This window comes from Moschus berezovskii, chromosome 11 (assembly GCF_049115385.1).
Source record: "Moschus berezovskii isolate FMDL1 chromosome 11, NW_MosBer_1.0, whole genome shotgun sequence".
Taxonomy (NCBI): domain Eukaryota; kingdom Metazoa; phylum Chordata; class Mammalia; order Artiodactyla; family Moschidae; genus Moschus; species Moschus berezovskii.
In genome coordinates this window covers 61,725,570-61,744,382 of record NC_142470.1, presented here as the reverse complement: position 1 = coordinate 61,744,382, position 18,813 = coordinate 61,725,570, and the positions used below count along the sequence as shown (strand labels likewise).

Sequence of the window (18,813 nt, the reverse complement as noted above, 5' to 3'; positions counted from 1 at the left end):
AAACATATGAATTTTTGCCTAACTAAAATGACAGGTTATGGTGAAACCCTTCACACAGCAGTGGAAGCTACACAGCTGTAGGACAGTGTCTCCAAAGTGCTGATAAACTCAACCAAAACCCTAAACCAAGCAATACAAGGGAAAGTGTGGACTTGGGGAATTGACCATCAAAGGACCTGCACTAAAGGGATTTTAGAGGATGGTATCGAAGTCAAAGGAAGAGGAGCTCAGATGCAGGGTCTGAGTCTCAAGGATAGATAGTAAGCCAGGCTGGCTATGATAGGTGACATCTAAACAAACCAGTGACTGTAAATGAGGCAAAGGTAACTAACATGGGGAAGTAAAGCAGACAAGATTTTTATTTATTTGTTTAGGCTGTGCTAGGTCTTTGTTGCTGCACACGGGCTTCTCTCTAGTTGAGGCAAGCGGGGGCTACTCTTCATTGCAGGACTCAGGCTTCTCATCGCAGTGGCTTTTCTTGTTATGGAGCAGAGGCTCTAGGGCACACAGGCTTCAGCAGTTGCGGGACGTGAACTCATTATCTGTGGCGCACGGGCTTAGTTGCCCCATGGCATGGGGGATCTACCTGGACCAGGGATCGAATCCATATCCCCTGATTTGGAAGGCAGATTCTTAACTACTGGGCCACCAGGGAAGTGCCCAGCAGGATAGATTTTAAATGCTGAGTTACTGTAGCTTATAAATTGGGAGAGGAGATCTCAAAATGAAGCATCTGGGGGTCCTTGTATTTTCCAGGAGATGACTATGGCTATTGACTGCCTATAACTTGTTAAATATGGATTAAATGAGCAAACACTAATAGAACAGATCCAATATAACCTTCAAAGGAAGTGAAGGGAAAATAAAAAGGTAAAGAAAAAAAAAAGAGTCCAAATGATGGCAAGACAGGAGGAAAAGGGAGGAGAGGAACAGGTAAAATGGGACAAGTTCAAAGTGTGATGTTAGAGATAAAAATCACTAATCTTAATACATGTCAATGGACTAAATTCTCCTGTTCAGACCTTAAAAGTTATACCCTATTTAAAAAAAGCAAAAAACAATTTCAGTGATGTACTCTTTACAAAAAACACACCTAAAGCACATAGGAAGATAAAAAGTCAAACTATGGAAAAGTGAGAACAGGCAATTAGTTGTCAACAGAAGGCAAATATTAATAGCAAAAGAGAATTCAGGCAAAAAGCATTATTAGAAATAAGGTATCGGGGACCAGCCTCGATATGGCCCAGGGTATCCTCAGGATGAATGGCGTCGGCGTCAGTGAGAGAGAGAGAAAGAGAGAGAGAGACAGAGGCTGATGATTCCTTGGTTTACACAGGAAACCAATAAAACCCCAGCATGGGGTTTGCTCTGTTTATGTAGGCCACAGGCGCCCTCTCGAATCACTGGAGGCACCCCACCAGGGCACCCCCTCGAGTGGGTCTTAGAAGCCCAGGCAGATAAGTAAACGCAGAGGGCCCAGCGCTCCAAGGATCTCAACCAGAAAAAGGAGAATAGAGAAAAGGATGGAAAAAGAGAAAGAACGACATGGGGAGACCAAGCTTCAGTGAGAAAGGCCCAAAACTTTATTTTCCAGTGCTGCTTTTATACCCTAAGTTGTGCACATAAAAAATAGAGAAAGGGAGGTATAGAGTCAAGCCAAAATCACGCGGGGTCAGCAGTCTTGACCCTTATCAGGATCAGGGCTTATTTTTGTATGTCTCGTGATATACAAAAGTTTTAGGTGGTTTACATCATCTTCTGGCCAGGAGGCCTGCTAACAGTTTATGGCCCTCTCTCCTAACAAAGGTTAGTTAGCTAGAAAAAGTCTTATATTCTTTTAAGGTGATTTTCCTAAAGTCAGGTGCTAGACACATGACAAAGTTACATTCCTATAAGGCAAAGGTGTAGTGAGCTACAAGAAAGGAATTTATTAACTTAAGATCTGATGTGAACTCAAAGGCCTCTTGATGAAAGTGAAAGAGGAGAGTGAAAAGGTTGGCTTGAAGCTCAACATTCAGAAAACAAAGATCATGGCATCTGGTCCCATCACTTCATGGGAAATAGATGGAAAAACAGTGGAAACAGTGTCAGACTTTATTTTTGGGGGCTCCAAAATCACTGCAGATGCTGATTGCAGCCATGAAATTAAAAGACGCTTGCTCCTTGGAAGGAAAGTTATGACCAACCTTGATAGTATATTAAAAAGCAGAGACATTACTTTGCCAACCAAGGTCCGTCTAGTCAAGGCAATGGTTTTTCCCGTGGTCATGTATGGATGTGAGAGTTGGACTGTGAAGAAAGCTGATGGCCGAAGAATCGATGCTTTTGAACTGTGGTGTTGGAGAAGACTCTTGAGAGTCCCTTATACTGCAAGGAGATCCAACCAGTCCATTCTAAAGGAGATCAATCCTGGATGTTCATTGGAGGGACTGATGCTAAAGCTGAAACTCCAATACTTTGGCCACCTCGTGCGACGAGTTGACTCACTGGAAAAGACTCTGATGCTGGGAAAGGTTGGGGGCGGGAGGAGAAGGGGACGATGGAGAATGAGATGGCTGGATGGCATCACCGACTCTGTGGACATGAGTTTGAGTGTACTCCGGGAGTTGGTGATGGACAGGGAGGCCTGGCGTGCTGTGATTCATGGGGTCGCGGAGAGTCGGACACGACTGAGCGACTGAACTGAACTGAACTGAAGATCTGATGTGGTTAAATCAAAGGCTACTACTTATATTCTCTATATGTGATTAATATATTTCCAAGGATACAATAGATAAACTTTGCAGCAAGCATTGATTCAACAATGAAATCTTTTTTAGTACTATTCTAATGATTTTAACTTCTTCAACAAATTCCTGTATTTTAGAATATTAGGCTTTCTGTCCTTGCATGGCTGGGAGGCTGTAAACAGTCACATTTATAGTTGTAAGAGCCCGGACAAACTTGTCATGCAAGTTAGAAAGCTATCAGAAGGGCTTGGATTGGAACACTCCTATTAAGCCAAGGAGAACTTTTTAATTACAGCTCTGAATTAATGTTTTCAGAGAAAGGTGATTGGGGGGAAGCCCCCATAAGTATTAGAGGACTTGGTAAGAGGCGTAAGATAGTAGGGCAGTCAGACTCCGGTTTTCTTTGGGGTAGATGCTCAGGTAAGTCCAGGGGGTTCCTCGAGTCCTGATTAGCCTTTGCCCGTCAGGCCTCTTCCCCAATTGACCTTTGCCACGGGTAGGATTTCCCTCGCTGGCTCCCGGCAATAAGGCAATGTGATGCATAAAAATAAGTGACTCCATTCACTGGAAAAATGTATCATGTCTCGTGTGAATATGTGTATACATGTTAAGTCATTTCATTCGTGTCCAACTCTTTGTGACTCTATGGACTGTAGCCCACCAGGCTCCTCTGTCCATGGGATTCTCCAGGCAAGAATACTGGAGTAGGTCGCCATGCCCTCCCTCCAAGGGATCTTCCAGACCCAGGAATCAAACCTGCATCTCTTACGAACCCTGCATTGGCAGGTGGGTTCTTTACCACTACAACCACCTGGGAAGACCATAGCTTTCTATGAAGCCAGATTGACAGAAATTAAACAAAAAACTAGTCAAATCCATCGCTGGATTTCAACACACCTATCAGAATCAGTAGATCAAATGGACCAAAATAAATTAGTAAGAAAACAGAGTATGTGAACAATGTCACAATCGGGCTTGAGCTAATGGACTTGACTGCATTTGATGTCTGGGAAACACATATTCCTTCCAGGCACACGGGAACCCTTGCTGGGGTGGCACACGCTCAGATGTAAAGCTGGCCTTGGTATACTTCAAAGAATTAGGATCTGACTATATTAAACACACACACACTGCAATTAAGTAAGAAAACAAAGCCAATAAGATAATTAGAAAAATTCATTCACTTGGAAATTTAATAACACTTGCAATCAACTCATGGGTCAAAGGAGAAATTATAATTGAAATTAGGTGATTTCATCATCTAGCTTTTCATATCAAACTCATGGAAAACAGTTCTTGAAGAGGAAACTTAGAATAGTAAGTATTTGCCTTTGGAAAAAAATAAGCTTCAAAACTGAGCTAAATCAAAGACCCACAGATGCAGAAGAAAGGAAATTAATTGAACATAAATTTGTGACATAGAGAAGCATACAAAAGAGCACATCAACAAGGCAAAAACTGAATGTTTGAAAAGATTCATTAAAAAAAAAGGCACAAATGTTTGAAAACATTTTTTAAAGGCACAAATGGAATGAAAAAAAACCACAGATGCTACAGAAAAATAAAGATTAAAGGATATTAAGAGCAATTCTCAACACACTTCAAAACTTTCATATAATCAATGACTACCTAGAGAGATAGAATTTTGCAAAACAAATTCAAGGAGAAAAACAAAGTTAAAATAATCCTTTACCTGTAAAATAAATGCATTCAAATAGACAAAAAAATTATTAATACCATGAAGAAAACACTCTATCCAAATGGCTTTATCAGAATGCTCCCATTCAGGACAGAGAATTTCATTCTTATATGGAGAAATATCAGAAAATAATTCATTTTAGGAATCCAGCATAAGCCAGACACCCAAACTGACCACAACAGAACCAGAAACAAAACTACAGGCCAATCTTCCTTATGGACGCGGATGCAAAAATTCTGAACTAATATTATCCAACCAGATCCAACAATGAAAAAAATCATGATCGAGTTAGTTTTATTCCACTTCACTGATGACTCAGACAGTAAAGAATCTGCCTGCAATGCAGGAGACCTGAGTTTGATCCCAGGGTCGGGAAGATTCCCTGGAGAAGGGAATGGCAACCCATTTCAGTATTCTTGCCTGGAGAATCCCATGGACAGAGGAGACTGGCCAGCTACAGTCCATGGGGTCACAATCAATTGCTTAATATTAGAATTTTATTAATTTAATTGTTAATTAACAGATTTAAAAGGATGATTTATCAACAGATAATCTAGGATTCAGCATCCATATGACATTTTAAAATCTTCTTAGCATATTTTTAAAAGAATATAACTTTCTTGAGAAAAGTCATCTACCAAAAACACCAGCAAACATAATTTATGGAGAAGCACAGCAACATTTAAGATTAGAAACGAAACTAAGACATGCTCTCCATCACTGCCCAGCGCCCCCCAACACTGCACTGGGGTTTGAGCAGCACCATAGTGGTTAAGAAACAGAAGCAAAAGTCTGAATGTAACTCTATTATGGAGTCCAATCTCGTACCCACAGGACAGGCCAATAAGTCAAGAGACAACTTGCTGGGGCAAAGAACAGTGACTTTATCCAGAAAGCCAGCAGACGCAGGAGATGATGGAGTTATGCCACCAGAGAACCATCTTGCCTGAGTTAGAGTCAGGCTCCTTTTATACTAAGCGGGAGGGACTACAGCGACGCATTTCCTGTTCCACCTCCCCATCCCCCCACCAGCAGCCTCTGGAGGTGGCATGTGAATTTCATCTTCCTATAGACACTCACGGAGAAGGAAATGGCAACCCACTCCAGTGTTCTTGCCTGGAGAATCCCAGGGATGGGGGAGCCTGGTGGGCTTCTGTCTATGGGGTCACACAGAGTCGGACACAACTGAAGTGACTTAGCAGTAGCAGCATAGACACTCACAGGTGGGCCTAATCAGGAGGTTTCCTGGGAGGTAAACAAAGATATTTTAGCTTCATGCTCATTATCTGGGAGGCAGGGGTGCCCAAGATGGGCCATTATGTATAATATAGGCTTAAAGGCAATATCCCTTCAGTGACTAACTTTTACAGAATACAAAAGCTCTTTCCTATTACAACTCTTGGCCTTCCCTGATGGTAAATAGCAGAGACATTACTTTGCTAACAAAGGTTGGTCTAGTCAAAGCTATGGTTTTTTCATCAGTCATATATGGATGTGAGAGTTGGACTATAAAGAAAGCTGAGTGCCGAAGAACTGATGCTTTTGCATTGTGGTATTGGAGAAGGCTCTTGAGCGTCCCTTGGACTGCAAGGAGATCAAACTAGTCAATCCTAAAGGAAATCAGTCCTGAATATTCATTGGAAGAACTGATGCTGAAGCTCCAATAGTTCGGCCACCTGATACGAAGAGCCGATTCATTAGAAAAGATCCTAATGCTGGGAAAGATTGAAGGCAAGAGGAGAGGGATATGACAGAGGATGAGATGGTTGGACAGCATCACCAACTCAGTGGACATGAGTTTTAGCAAGCTCTGGGAGTTGGTGATGGACAGGGAAGCCTGGCATGCTGCAGTCCATGGGGTCGCAAAGAATCGGACATGACTGAGCGACTGAACAGCAAATTACAACTTTATGTTATTAAAATATAAAATAGTACAGCTGATGTGGAAAACAAATAGTGGTTCCTCAAAAAACAAAACAAATTACTTTATGATCCAATAATTCTACTTCTGGGTATGTGCCCCAAAGAACTGAAAGTGGGGTATTTGCAGACTGTGTTCACAACATTAGTCACACCAGCGGGGAGGTGGAAGGAACCCAGTGTCTGTTGGTAGATAAACAAAGAGTGGTCTGCACACAAAATAGAATATTCCTCAGCCTTAAAAGGGGAAGAAACGCAGCATGCTACAAGGGGGATGAAGCTTGAGCACATAAGGCTCAGTGAAATATTGAGTCAGTAACAAAAGACGAATACTGTATGATTCCACTTACAGGAGGTCCCTGCTGCTGCTGCTGCTGCTAAGTCACTTCAGTCGTGTCCGACTCTATGCGACCCAATAGACGGCAGCCCACCAGGCTCCCCCATTCCTGGAATTCTCCAGGCAAGAACACTGGAGTGGGTTGCCATTGCCTTCTCCGACAGGAGGTCCCTAGAGGAGTCAAATCCACGCAAATAGAAAGAAGGTGGGGCAGGGCTGGGGACTTATGGTTTCATGGACAGAGTTTCTGTTTGGGAAGATGAGATGGCTCTGCAGGTGGAGACTGGTGACAGTTGCACAACAACATGAATGAACTTAATGTCCCTGAACTGTGCACCAAAAAATGCTCAAAACGGGGGATTTTATGTTGTGTGTGTTTCACCACAAATTTTTAAAAGTTGTAGGGATTCCAAAGGATTGTCCATAAACACTGCTCTCCTGAAGCCAGGATCCACCACCAAGCCTAGGGCTTCATTACCTGCAGCCTGTGAATATCGGGGTGTCTCAGAGATTATGTGCAAATCACACAGCAGTTTTGTGAGAAAGCTTCCAGCAGGCTGTCAAAAGGTCTGGGAGAACAAGAGCCATGCTGAGGGCCCCTCCCCTCTGCAGGTATTACCTCCCCATCTGCCTCCCCTCCCTTCACCCCCCACCACTTTTCCAAACATGATGCGAAGTATATTCTTAAACGTTGGATTCATTAGACAAGGTTTAATTTCTTAAGGTAAGTGAAGCTCTGAAATCAACTGAACTTTAGTGGTTTTTCTATTACCCATTTTTCCTGCCTAATAATATTAAACGGGTCCAGCTCTCGCTCGGGCCATGGAAGAGCAATCAAACTTGCAAAATCACATCAATGATTAGATCCTCTTAACTGTGTTCTGTGATCTTAAATAATTTCCAATAAATTTTCTTGCTGGGTTTTGCTTGCTTGTTTGCATTTACTGTGGACTGAATTCTAACACACTGAAGACCCCTGCTCTGTCCCATGGCTTGGGATGGTAGGGACTCTTGCAGGGGTCACACTTGGTGCCTCTGAGAGGTTGAGAAACATCCAGGGAAGGAAAATTCTCGCCAGCTTAAAGTTTCATTGAAATGAACTCAGACTTTTAAACAAAATGCTTTTATTTCTAGTTTTAAATGGAATGAAGTGTTAGGAACTTGCATGGACTCTCGAAAGGCCTTTATATTCTCTGTGTTAATGCTTCCTTTCTGGCCATAGAAAGCGAGTAGGGAAGATGGGCCAAGACCAGACACGGCAGACACAGCCCTGTGCAGAGTGCTGTGCAGAGCCCACGGCCTGAACCTGCCTGAAGGGGTGGTCAGTAGTCGTCGTAATTCACACTGGCGCCGTGCCGGAAGCTGTGGACGCTCCGGGGGCCGATGGCCGCGTCCTCATCGTAGTGGCGCTGGTAGTAATCGTCGTAGTCATGCCCATTCCGATTTCTGTTCAGCCAATAGCTGATGTCATCCTCAAATTTCTGGAGAAGAGGGTGAGAAAGGATGGGATTAAGGGTGCCACATCCCGGAGCACGTCTTACTGGTGGTGTTTCTCTGGTGTTTTCCTTCAGCAATGAATGACCCCTAATAGAATAGCTCCTGCAACAAGGCCCTACTGTACAGCACAAGAAGGGGCTACAGTCAATGTCCTGCCGTGACTACAAGGGAAAAGAACCCGGAAAAGGACATATATATGTGTGTGTGCACCTGAAACTAACACAACATTGTAAATGAACTGCTGTTGTTGTTCAGTCACTAGGTCATGTCCGACTCCTGGTGATCCCGTGAACTGTAGCACGCCATGCCTTTCCTGACCTTCGCTATCTCCTGGAGCTTGCGCAAATTCATGTCCGTTGAGTTGTGATGCTGTCTAACCATCTCGTCCTCTGTTCCCCCCTTCTCCTCCTGCCCTCAATCTTGCCCAGCAGCAGGGTCTTTTCCAGTGAGTCATCAGGTGGCCGAAGTACTGGCGCTCCAGCTTCAGCATCAGTCCTTCCAATGAATATTCTGGGTTGATTTCCTTTAGGATGGACTGGTTTGATCTTGCAGTTCAAGGGACTTTCAGGCATACTTCAGTAAAAGAGTATTTCTCAACTGCACTTCAATAAAAAATAATAAATAGTACTTAAAAAAAAATTACTCCTGGCTACAGCATCCCTGGACCAGAGGTGAGTTCTAACCAGCAGGAGAGCACTGCTGAAAGCCTAGTCCCCAAAGGCATATACACCCCTTCCCTTGAACCTCTACGTGTGAGTTCTGAATATACCCCAGACTTCAGCATTCTTCTCTTTTTTGGTAAAGAAAGCGGACATCTGCCCAATGCAGTAACACCTGGGCCTGGGTGTCTAGTGTGGCAGACGCTGACCGCCAGTCCTGCCTGGGCTGCTGCACAGGCTATGGGCTTAGTGAATGATGGTGAATAGAATCACACGGCAGCCTCAGGGTGTGTCTGGTGGTGACTCTCTCGCACCTGTAGTGATGCTCAAACAGGTCTGGTACGCTGACTCAGGCCACGAACACTGACTATGTATGCACAGTTCCACCCTCTCCATCTGCTTGGCCTGGGGCTCTGACCTCCACCGACCTCAGCGCCCCCCACCAGTCTCTGCTTTCAAAAGAAGATGGCTTGCTTGACTCACAATACTGCAGTTTGTCACATAGTGTAGTAGCCCCATTCTTTGGTTTTCCTCATTTTATAATCTTGTTTGAGGTTTTGCCTTAAAATATTATTTTTTCAAAAAACTTTAAAAATATTTTATAAATACAGAAATAATGCAGACTCACATTTTAAAAAAGCATGGGGGGAGGGAGACAAAGAGAAAGGGGCTATTTTCACTGCCAATCCCTACTGGTGTATGCATACATGTCTTTCTAGTCCCATCTGTGCATATGTTAGAACCTTACTGGATCCTCACATTTACTCACACTTTGATAAAACCATACAGATATGGGCAGAGGGTTCCTAGGAAACTCAGACTCTCCCTGAATCTCAGTCCCAGCCTCTCTGGACGGGGAAGTCTCTGGAATTCTGCTACCAAACCCTGATGGGAGGGATCCCACTGGGCACAGCGGGATGGAAAATTCCAGCCAACACCCTTACACCTGACAGTCACGTGGTCCAGTGCCTGGCAGCTCTGGCTCTGACTTCAAAGCAAATAACAGAACTTCATTCTCTGCCCATTTCCCTGCATGCCCTCCCACCATTTGGTGGGAATCCAAGCCTCTCCCCCACCCCCGCAACCCTCATCCCCCCAGGGAGAGCCAGGGCTCTGCCCCTCAACCCTGCCCTGTAGGAAGCCAGTCCTCTGTCCCACCCACCCCCGCAGGATCCAGGCCTCTGACCCCCAACCCTGCCCTGTAGGAAGCCAGCCTCCTTTCCCCCACTCCACTCCCAACCCCCATGGGAATCCAGGCTTCTGTCCCCCAACCCCCATTCCCTCAGGAAGATCCAGGCTTCTGCCCCTCACCTCCACTCTGCCCTGTAGGAAGCCAGCCCTCTGTTCCACCCACCCCGGGATCCAGGCCTCTGCCCGGCCCCATCCCCACCAGGGGAAGCCAGGCCTCTGCACAGCCCCGCCCCCAGTCTCCCAGGCCCCACCCCTCCTGCCGAGGAAGCCACACCCACCGCCTCGTCGAAGCCCAGGTACAGGAAGTGCTGGTACCACTGCTGCACCTCTGGCCTCGAGCGGTCCCACAGCTGCCGCTTGGGCCTCCGAAGGCTGCTCAGGAACTCCTTGGCTCTGCTCTCCTGGACAGCCACCGGGGTCGTAGAGGGAGCAGGGGCTGAAACGAGGGGTTCCCCCCCACCACCAAGTACAAAGATGATTTCTTTCCTCACTGGGGTGAATCCCTCTTCCACATCCCCTCCCACCCTGCCTGGCAGGAGATGCTCTGTCTGGCATATCCTTCCTGCAGGACACGGGTACAGTGCGGCCTCCCTCACTGGGTCCCACCCTGGGCTCTGGGGTAGCCAGCCCTGCCCTCTGGGCACTGCCATATCACAGGCCTGGGGTTGGGGCAGGAACCAAATTCAGCTCCTCTTCTGCAGCCCCTGGCCACACCCAGACCCAGGTCCAGCCCTGGATAGGGGTTGGTGATTCCTTGTGGGCTCTGCTGTCAGGAAACCATGGTGTATCTAGTGCTGCCCAGTGGGTGTTCACTGTCCAAGTAAACAAGAGCCCTCTGGGCCTGCTTAGGAGTCCAGGGGAGAGAGCTGGAACAAGGGAGCCCTGGGCAGGCCAGCCAGGTGAGTACAGCAGGGGTTGCGGGGACAAGCGGTGCCACCTGGGGTCCCACTGTGTGACCACTGATGATTGGACCACCTCTTAACGGGGTGACCCTTGCTTTCCCACGGCTTCCCTGAATGCCTTCTGTCATGGACTCAGGGCTCAATGGGCCCCACTCCTGCAGATACTCTCAGGGAAGCTCTGGGTCCTGGGCTGGCCATGCTAACCAGCTCTGAGCCCCTGTCCCCTCATCTGTGACACTGGATGGACGGTCTTTGCCTTGAGGTTGGCATGGAGATCGCCCAAGAAAAGGAAGTCAAGTGCCCTTGTGTCCTTGCTCACGTGGGTACATATCAGCACGTTTGTATTCTCACCTGCTTGTTTGGACATTTCATTCTGGGCCTGTCACAGTTTTGTACACAGTAGATGCTCAATATGTGTTTCTTGACTTGAGCTGGATAAATGCTGAGGGTGTAGAGAGGAGTCCTGATTTTCTCGGTCACTTTCTCTCTGGTATCCCTTCCACAGGTGGCCCTGCCAGAACTCCCATCAGCCCTGGTATCCCTGGGAGATGGCTGCCCAGCCCAGGGAGGGGCCGTCTGAGGGGCCTGGGAGGTCAGGGGTGAATGAGGGCCTCGGGAGCGGCTGGAAGAGCTGGGGAGATGCTGGGAGTCCCTCTCCATACCGAGAGGGGCTGCATGTGCTCAGCAGGTGTGTGTCAGGTGGAGGGGGCACTGCAGACCCCCTGGGAAGTAGCTGCATAAGCACCGGGGCCCCACAGCGGGGAACAGACTTCAAATTCAACCTCCTGGAGCCCCATTAACTCAGGGAAAAGAATAAGTGGTTAAAAGTTCACCTCAGAAATTTAGTCTTCATTCTAAGAGACGGATAAAGTCCTGTTTTCCAGGTGAAGATGCATGTTCCAAGGGAGAATGGTGTTCACAGGACCACAGGAGGATGGAACCCATTACAGGGGCCCAGGACTCACCTGCATGGCTCCCAGGCTGTTCATGTGCTACCACCACTACCTGAGGCATGTTTTTCACAACAGGTGTCAGCAACACAAGGGTCTTTCCGGTTAACCCTCTCCCAAGGGCCACTTGGGTATGGAGGACGCCCACAGCCCGCTCTGTGCTGCCCCCGGGACTAAGGCTGTGTGTGCTCTAGACTCGGACACATGCTGTAAAGGGCATCAGGGTTCTAAAACAGCCTTCACTGAACACTGCTGCTCTGTTTCTTTTATTTCTGAATCTACACTGACAGCTTTCAGAGAAGCATTAACTGGCAATAATATTTATCTGATGAAATACCGCACCACATCCCCACAGAACCACCCCTTCTATCTGCTAACCTTTTAAGGAGTAAACACTTTCCATTTTCCAAACACAAGCCTCCAGTGAACACATCAACATCCCCGTTTCCCTGCAACCCGGTGAAGAATGCCCCCTTATCCATGCAGGCTGTATTTACCTTCTCGTTTCCGAAGCAGCAACTTGAGTTTGTTTCCACTTATGCCGCCTAAAGGAATGAAGACAGAAATCATTTCAGGGTTGTACTGCACCCTTAAATTTCTCACATGCAAAAATCCACATTGGAATAAACTCACTTCATGCCCCTATCCTGCTTTGGCAACTTGGTATCCAGTGCTTGCTGCATTTCCTGTTGTGTAGAAAAAGCCCTTCAGGCTGCCCGTTGCTCAAACTGGTGATGGGACTATGGCTGAGCAGGACACTTTGAGCTACTGGAGACCATCTGAACTATTCTCTAGGAAAAGTAATGTTGTCCTTTGAGCCCTTCTATCATAGTATTCAGGCAGTTACCAGGAGTTAGGGGGAGAAGAGATACATGTGTATTGCACACATGGCTTAGTCCCTCTGTTGTTCACCTGAAACTATCACAACATTGTTAACTGGCTGTGTATACGTGCATGCTCAGTGGTTCAGTCATGTCCAACTCTTTGTGACCCCATGGACTGTAGCCTACCAGGCTCCTCTGTCCGTGCAATTCTCTAGGCAAGAATACTGGAGTGAGGAGTTGCCATTTCTTCTTTCAGGAGATCTTCCCCACCCAGGGATTGAACCCTGGTTCAAATCCTGCATTGGCAGGCTGAAACTTTATCACTGAGTCAACTGGGAAGCCCGTATTCTAGTATAAAAAATTTTTTTATTAAATAATATTCAGGCAGCTATCTGTCTTATGAATCTTCCTGCAGACTTTACTTTTCATGGTACGGTATACTGAATAGCAAAGAGTCGGATACGACTGAGCAACTGAACTGAACTGAACTGATACTGAATTGTGTCCCCCCAGATTCATACCACCCAGAACCTCAGCATGGGAACTTATTTGAAAATAAGGTCTTTGCAGATGTAATGAGTTAGGGATCTGGAGGTAACATGATGCTGGGTTTAGGCTGGGCTCTAAATCCAATGACTGATGTCCTTACAAGAAGAGGTGACACCACACAGATGGCAGTCACGAGAAGATGAAGGCAGAAGTGGGGTTTCTCCACCACAAGCCAAGGAACGGGCCTCAGTGCTCTCAAAGTTCAGCCCTGTATTGTTACCTGCCCTGACTGTCTTACAATCGGGCATCATTTGTACCATTTACTGTGGTTTGTATTCAGATCTAGAAGTGTTTATAACCTGCCCAATCGTTTAATAGGAAATGATGAGTTTGATCTCATGGAACGTCCCTTCTGGCCCGTGAGCTGGTTTGAAGACTGTGGAAGCCTCTGGTCTCTGAGTGCTACTTACAGGAATGAGGCTTGACCTGTGGAAGGGGAACCAGAGGCCCTGGGAGAGAGCCCAGGCTTGTAAAGACAGAGCAGAGTGTCCTTAGGTGTTTGAGCCACAGTCTGGCCCAAGGATGGAGATGCTGAGATGGTGGTATTCCCTCCTTCGGCAGGTCCTGCCCTCCCCAGCAGTGGACCAATTTGCAACTGCAAAGGTGTGGTCTTCTGGGAATAGGAGCCAGAGCTCCGGCCAGACTTTCAGAAGTGTGTGGGGCCCAAAGAAGACTAAGAAACTCTGCTTAAAGAATGTATTATGTAGTTGGGGAGGAAAAGAACACATTTGTAGCCAAAAGTCACAAATTGGCTGCTCACCGCTGAACGTGACCTGCAAGAGTGTTTTCTCAGGTGCCCCATGTTTACAGATTTAGTGTTCGAATGTTTCCAGACCCAGGTCACTTGGCAGACCCCGGGGTCTGTAAACAGCACTTTACCTCTCAAGACCCCCACAGGTGTTTGAATTTGGGTGCCTCCCACCTGCCTTTAGAATAGGGAGCCAGGTTTGGGGGGCACTCTAGGGATCCCACTGCAAGACGAGAACACAGTGGGGCCACCCTCATGTCTTCAGAGGAGGGCTGGTGTCTCTGGGCAGTGGGCTAAGTGGGCAGTGGTCTGAATTCAGAATTATCATCTACACTTCCAGTCAGTCTACAGAGATGCGGTTGTTTAAAAAGCAGGTACAATTTTAGGCTGTGTAAATAAAAGGAGAGCGTCTTGCAGAAAGGAAATACTTGTCCTCCCTCTGTTTCGGCTTGTCTCTGATCAGCCCACCTCTTTACTATTTGGTTCAGGTGCTAACCTGTGACCTTCGGATGGTCACAGAAAAACAGGAGTTCTGGCAAAAGGAAAAAGTTTTAGAAAGAGGAAAAAGTCCAAGAGGAACAAACGGCCCATGTGTGTGATATGATAACAAATTAAAGGAATTTTGATGTTTAACTGGGGCTTCCCTGGTGGTTCAGACAGTAAAGAATCTGCCTGCCAATGCAGGAGACCCGGGTTCGATCCCTGGGTTGGGCAGATCCCCTGGAGGAGGCAACCCACTCCAGTATTCTTGCCTGGAGAATCCCATGGACAGAGGAGCCTGGTGGGCTACAGGGCTGTAGCCCTGTAGAAAGTTGGACATGACTGAGTGACTAACACACACACGCACAAACACACACATAGATGTTTAACTAGAGGAAAGAAACTTCTGGGAGCAGAGCAATGAATGGCTCTAAGATCCCACTGGGCCATAGATTAGGGTGGGCAGCAGGCTGCCAGCACTGGACAGCCACCCAAGGCGGGGAGCAAATCACCAGAGAAGCTTCCCATCCAGAGTTGCTAGAGATATCTGAGCATCAGTTGTGAGTCAGCACTGGGGAGGCTGCTGCACAGGAGGTTTAGTTACACGGGGTGGGACCACTTTCAGTCTGTGCTTCCCTCCCAGCCACAAGAGCCAGCGAAGGAATCTACATTTATCAACATGGACAGGGCACAAATCTGAGAGTATTTTAGTATCTTAATACGCGTGAGTCTCCAATGACTCAGAATAGCCTGCCGAATTAAGTACCACCCCTCTGTCTGTATTATGTAAGAGCGCTTTAATACTGATGAATTGAAACAGACATTGGAAAAGTGAAAAGTATTAGTCTCTCAGTCGTGCCTGACTCTGCGACCCCTTGGACTGGAGCCTGCCAGGCTCCTCTGTCTGTGGAATTCTCCAGGCAAGAATGCTGGAATGGGTTGCCATGCTCTCCTCCAGGGAATCTTCCCCACCCAGCGGTTGAACCCGGCTCTTCCGCATTGCAGACAGATTCTTTACCATCTGAGTGGCATTTGCACTGAAGCTGCAATTTCTCCCAGCAAATGTGTGTCACTCCTACCCCAGAAAGGTGAGCCTCCTCAGATTCAGCTACACAACTGAAAAGGGTGAACAGGTCCTAAAACGATAAATATCAGCAATGCCATGGTGCCAGTTACTACCCACTGAACTGTAAATATCAATGCATGAACGTGGACACCATACTAACTTTATTTGAAGAAAGGAATAAAGAACAAATGAGCCGCTGTGGGGTTTGTCTTCTAGCATCATGGATTTCTACCCTAACACCACTGGTCACCATTTCCAGGCTGTGCTCATATGCCCTCCTGAGTTGATCAAGTCTAGCTCCCTGGCGTTTGATCTCCCAGCGGGTTTGGAATTTCAAGATGACCCTTTGAAGCTCTTGATAAACTGATCAAGAAAGGGCAATGGTCCCTTTCTCCGTTAAGTGATTTTGGGTGTCATAAAATCACCTTGGGGACTTGCCATAAAGATTTTCATGTGGTGTCATAAAAACTTTGACATTCCAGCTCAATGACCATAATATTTTAACCAACTCCTATCACTGCAGCCTTGGTATAAATGAAATAAAATACAAGTCCCGAAAAGAATGGGTTTCTAGCTGATATCCACTTGCTGTATTCAGATGTGGTTCTTAGAATGGGAGGAACAAGCAGGAGGTGACAAATCAGGTGACGGGGAGTGACTGACTGGCCCCCCTTGTGGTCCTAAATTAGAAAAGCAGTCACCCCAGCCCCTCTGTTGTGCTAATGCCCCCCAGGGCTCCCGTTGCTCCCCGGCCCATGTTTGCTGTTCCCCACTTGTGCTGACCGCCCAAAACACAGACGTTCAGCAACCAAGGGGGTCCTGCCTTTCCATCCACCTTGCTTGGCTGCTTTGTGGTGTTGGAAACTTCAGTTTCAGGTTCTTGAGCAGGTCACCCTCCCACCTTCCATCCCATGCACCTTCCCAGGAGACCTGGGGTCACCACCCCACCTCACACCTGCAAAGGCACCCCTGCCTGCAGAAGGCCACTCCTGAGCCATAAGGGATGGCAAGAGGGAAGATAGTGCTCAGGATGAAGCCTCCCTAAGGTGGGCTCTGTGGGCTCCGAGGGTTCAGAGGTCTGCACCCCACCCACCTCATCTGCAGCCTGTGCGTGAACGCGCGCATTTTCTAGGGAACGAACTGGGATTTCCAACCCATTCAAAAGGGCCTCCAAGAAGCAGAGAAGTTGAAGAATTTCTCCTTTCAGAGCTTTTCCCCAGCGAGGAGGTGAGGCCCTGCTCCTGCTGGCGCAGATTTGCAGGCCTGGAACTTAACTGAGCCGAGGCGCCAGGAAGGGAACCCCTGGAAGGGACCCTGGGGATGAAGGCCCTTTGACTCCTCTGAGTTCTGGGTGCCACCTGCCTACAGGGCCCCCTGCTCCGTGCCCCTCACGTTCTGTCCAAGGCTCCTCCGCTTCTTTTCCGATGGTTGCCGCGGACACCTGAGACCCTGAACTCTGCCCGTGACCATGAACTCTGCCACTTCTCACCTCGCCAGGGCAGAACCCAAGACGCTTTCAACTCTTGGCCCTTGCCAGGACTCGAGATGGCGCCTTGGTCTCCGCGCCCTCCTCTCGACGTTAGAGCTGTGAAATCGCCCCCTTACCTGGGCCCACGCACAGCAGCAGCAGCAGCGCCAGTGCGGTCATGACCAGGAAGGCGGGCCGGGCGGAGGAGGTGGCCATGGTTGCAGCGGATGCGCTGGAGAGAGATGCACGCGCCTTGGCCACTGCGCGGGAAGGATAAGGAAGGCGCTTGTTCTGGAGGACCCGGCGCCGGCGGACTGCGCCCTGGAGAACCGCGCTCAAGGGTACTGGACGCGCGGGCGGTCCCAGAGTCCGGGCCGGGGCGGGACCCGGCAGGCGGGCGCTGTGCCGACGGGCCGCGGGCCAAGCGTCCGTGCCAAGTCTCCGCGCCCCTCTCTCCGGCCGCGGCTCCTCCAAGGCTTAGGGGCTGCTGGCGCCTGGGCCGCCAAAGACCGCGGGCGAAGGGCAAGAGAGGTCCGACTGCCCCGGGAGGGGCCGCGGCATCCAGCGGGGAAGGGCTGGGTGCTCTGAGGGTCCCCGCTCAGGCCTCGGGATCTCGCCGCTACCGGCCGTCCAGACCACAGTCCCCTCCCCTGCACACCGCGCGCCCTGGCCCCCCAGTCCGCTCCCTCCCTCCCGCGCAGGCCTTCGGAATGTCCTGGCTTTCTGTCGCAGCTTTAAAGATGCCTTTGGCAGCTCTGTGCTTCGTGCTGTTTAAGTCTCCACGCTCTGGGCTCAGAGCTGCATTCCAGGAAAACATCTCGCTCCAGAGACTCCAACAGACTAGCCTTTCAGTAATCAGGAGAGAATGAGCTCCGCAAGTGTTCACACGTCTCCATCGTGTGCCCCATCCACGCATACTAAAGGGGCACCCGACACCCGCGTGAGGCCATGGGAGCTGGAGCCAGCCTCCCCCGTCCCGGACCCGTGCACACACGAGGACCCCGCGGGCAGCGCGGCTTCTGGGAACTAACCCCTCTAGGCCATCTACACTGCGGCCACCTCTCCTTTAACACCTTCGCACCCTGTACCTGTACCAATGGCTCACCAGGTAAAGAATCCGCCTGCCAATGCAGAGGAGACGCGGATTCGATCTCTGGGTTGGGAAGATCCCCTGGAGAAGGAAATGGCAACCGGTTCCAGTATTCTTGTCTGGAAAATCCCATGAACAGAGGAGCCTGGTGGGCTACAGTCCATGGGGTAGAAAAGAGTCCGACAGGAATTAACGACTAAACAACAACATAATACAGAAAAGTGTGCAGATCAAATATATAACTTCACAATAGAGATGTTGCTACCTTCCCAGCTCTGCAGGAGCTGATGTTCCTCCCAGCTTCTCACCCCCACAAGTAGCTTAATAGTTTACTTTGAAGCAATCCTCTTGTTTTGAGGGGGGAAGATTATTTAAAGTCTTTACTGAATTTGCTACAGTATTGCTCCTGTTTTATGTTTTGGGTTTTTTGGAGTGGATGCATGTGAAATCTTAGCTCCCCAACCAGGGATCGAACCCACAACCCCTTCATTGAAAGGTAAAGTCTTAACCACTGGACTGCCAGGGTAGTTCCTTAGGTGATCCTCTTTTGAAAACACTTCATTGGTATTTTATTTTCATTTCCTTAAAAAAACAACAACCTCAAAATAAACACTCCTGGTTACCGGTAGGAAGACACTAATGATTAAAAGGATTAAGAGGATCAGATTCATTACTGTCAATTGAATCCAATTTAATTCAGTTCA

At 48.2% G+C, this 18,813-nt stretch overlaps 1 protein-coding gene across 1 annotated transcript; it reads right to left on the bottom strand.

Moving 5' to 3' along the window:
• Positions 1–7,814: 7,814 nt before the first annotated feature.
• Positions 7,815–17,468, bottom strand: ECRG4 (ECRG4 augurin precursor). The gene is made up of 4 exons (XM_055400370.2): positions 17,157–17,468; positions 12,382–12,429; positions 10,311–10,468; positions 7,815–8,166 (listed from the first exon to the last, which is right to left on the bottom strand). Exons 1-4 carry the CDS (start codon positions 17,233–17,235, stop codon positions 8,008–8,010), a joined length of 444 nt encoding a protein of 147 aa, XP_055256345.1. The 5' UTR covers positions 17,236–17,468; the 3' UTR covers positions 7,815–8,007.
• Between the last annotated feature and the right edge of the window lie 1,345 nt (positions 17,469–18,813).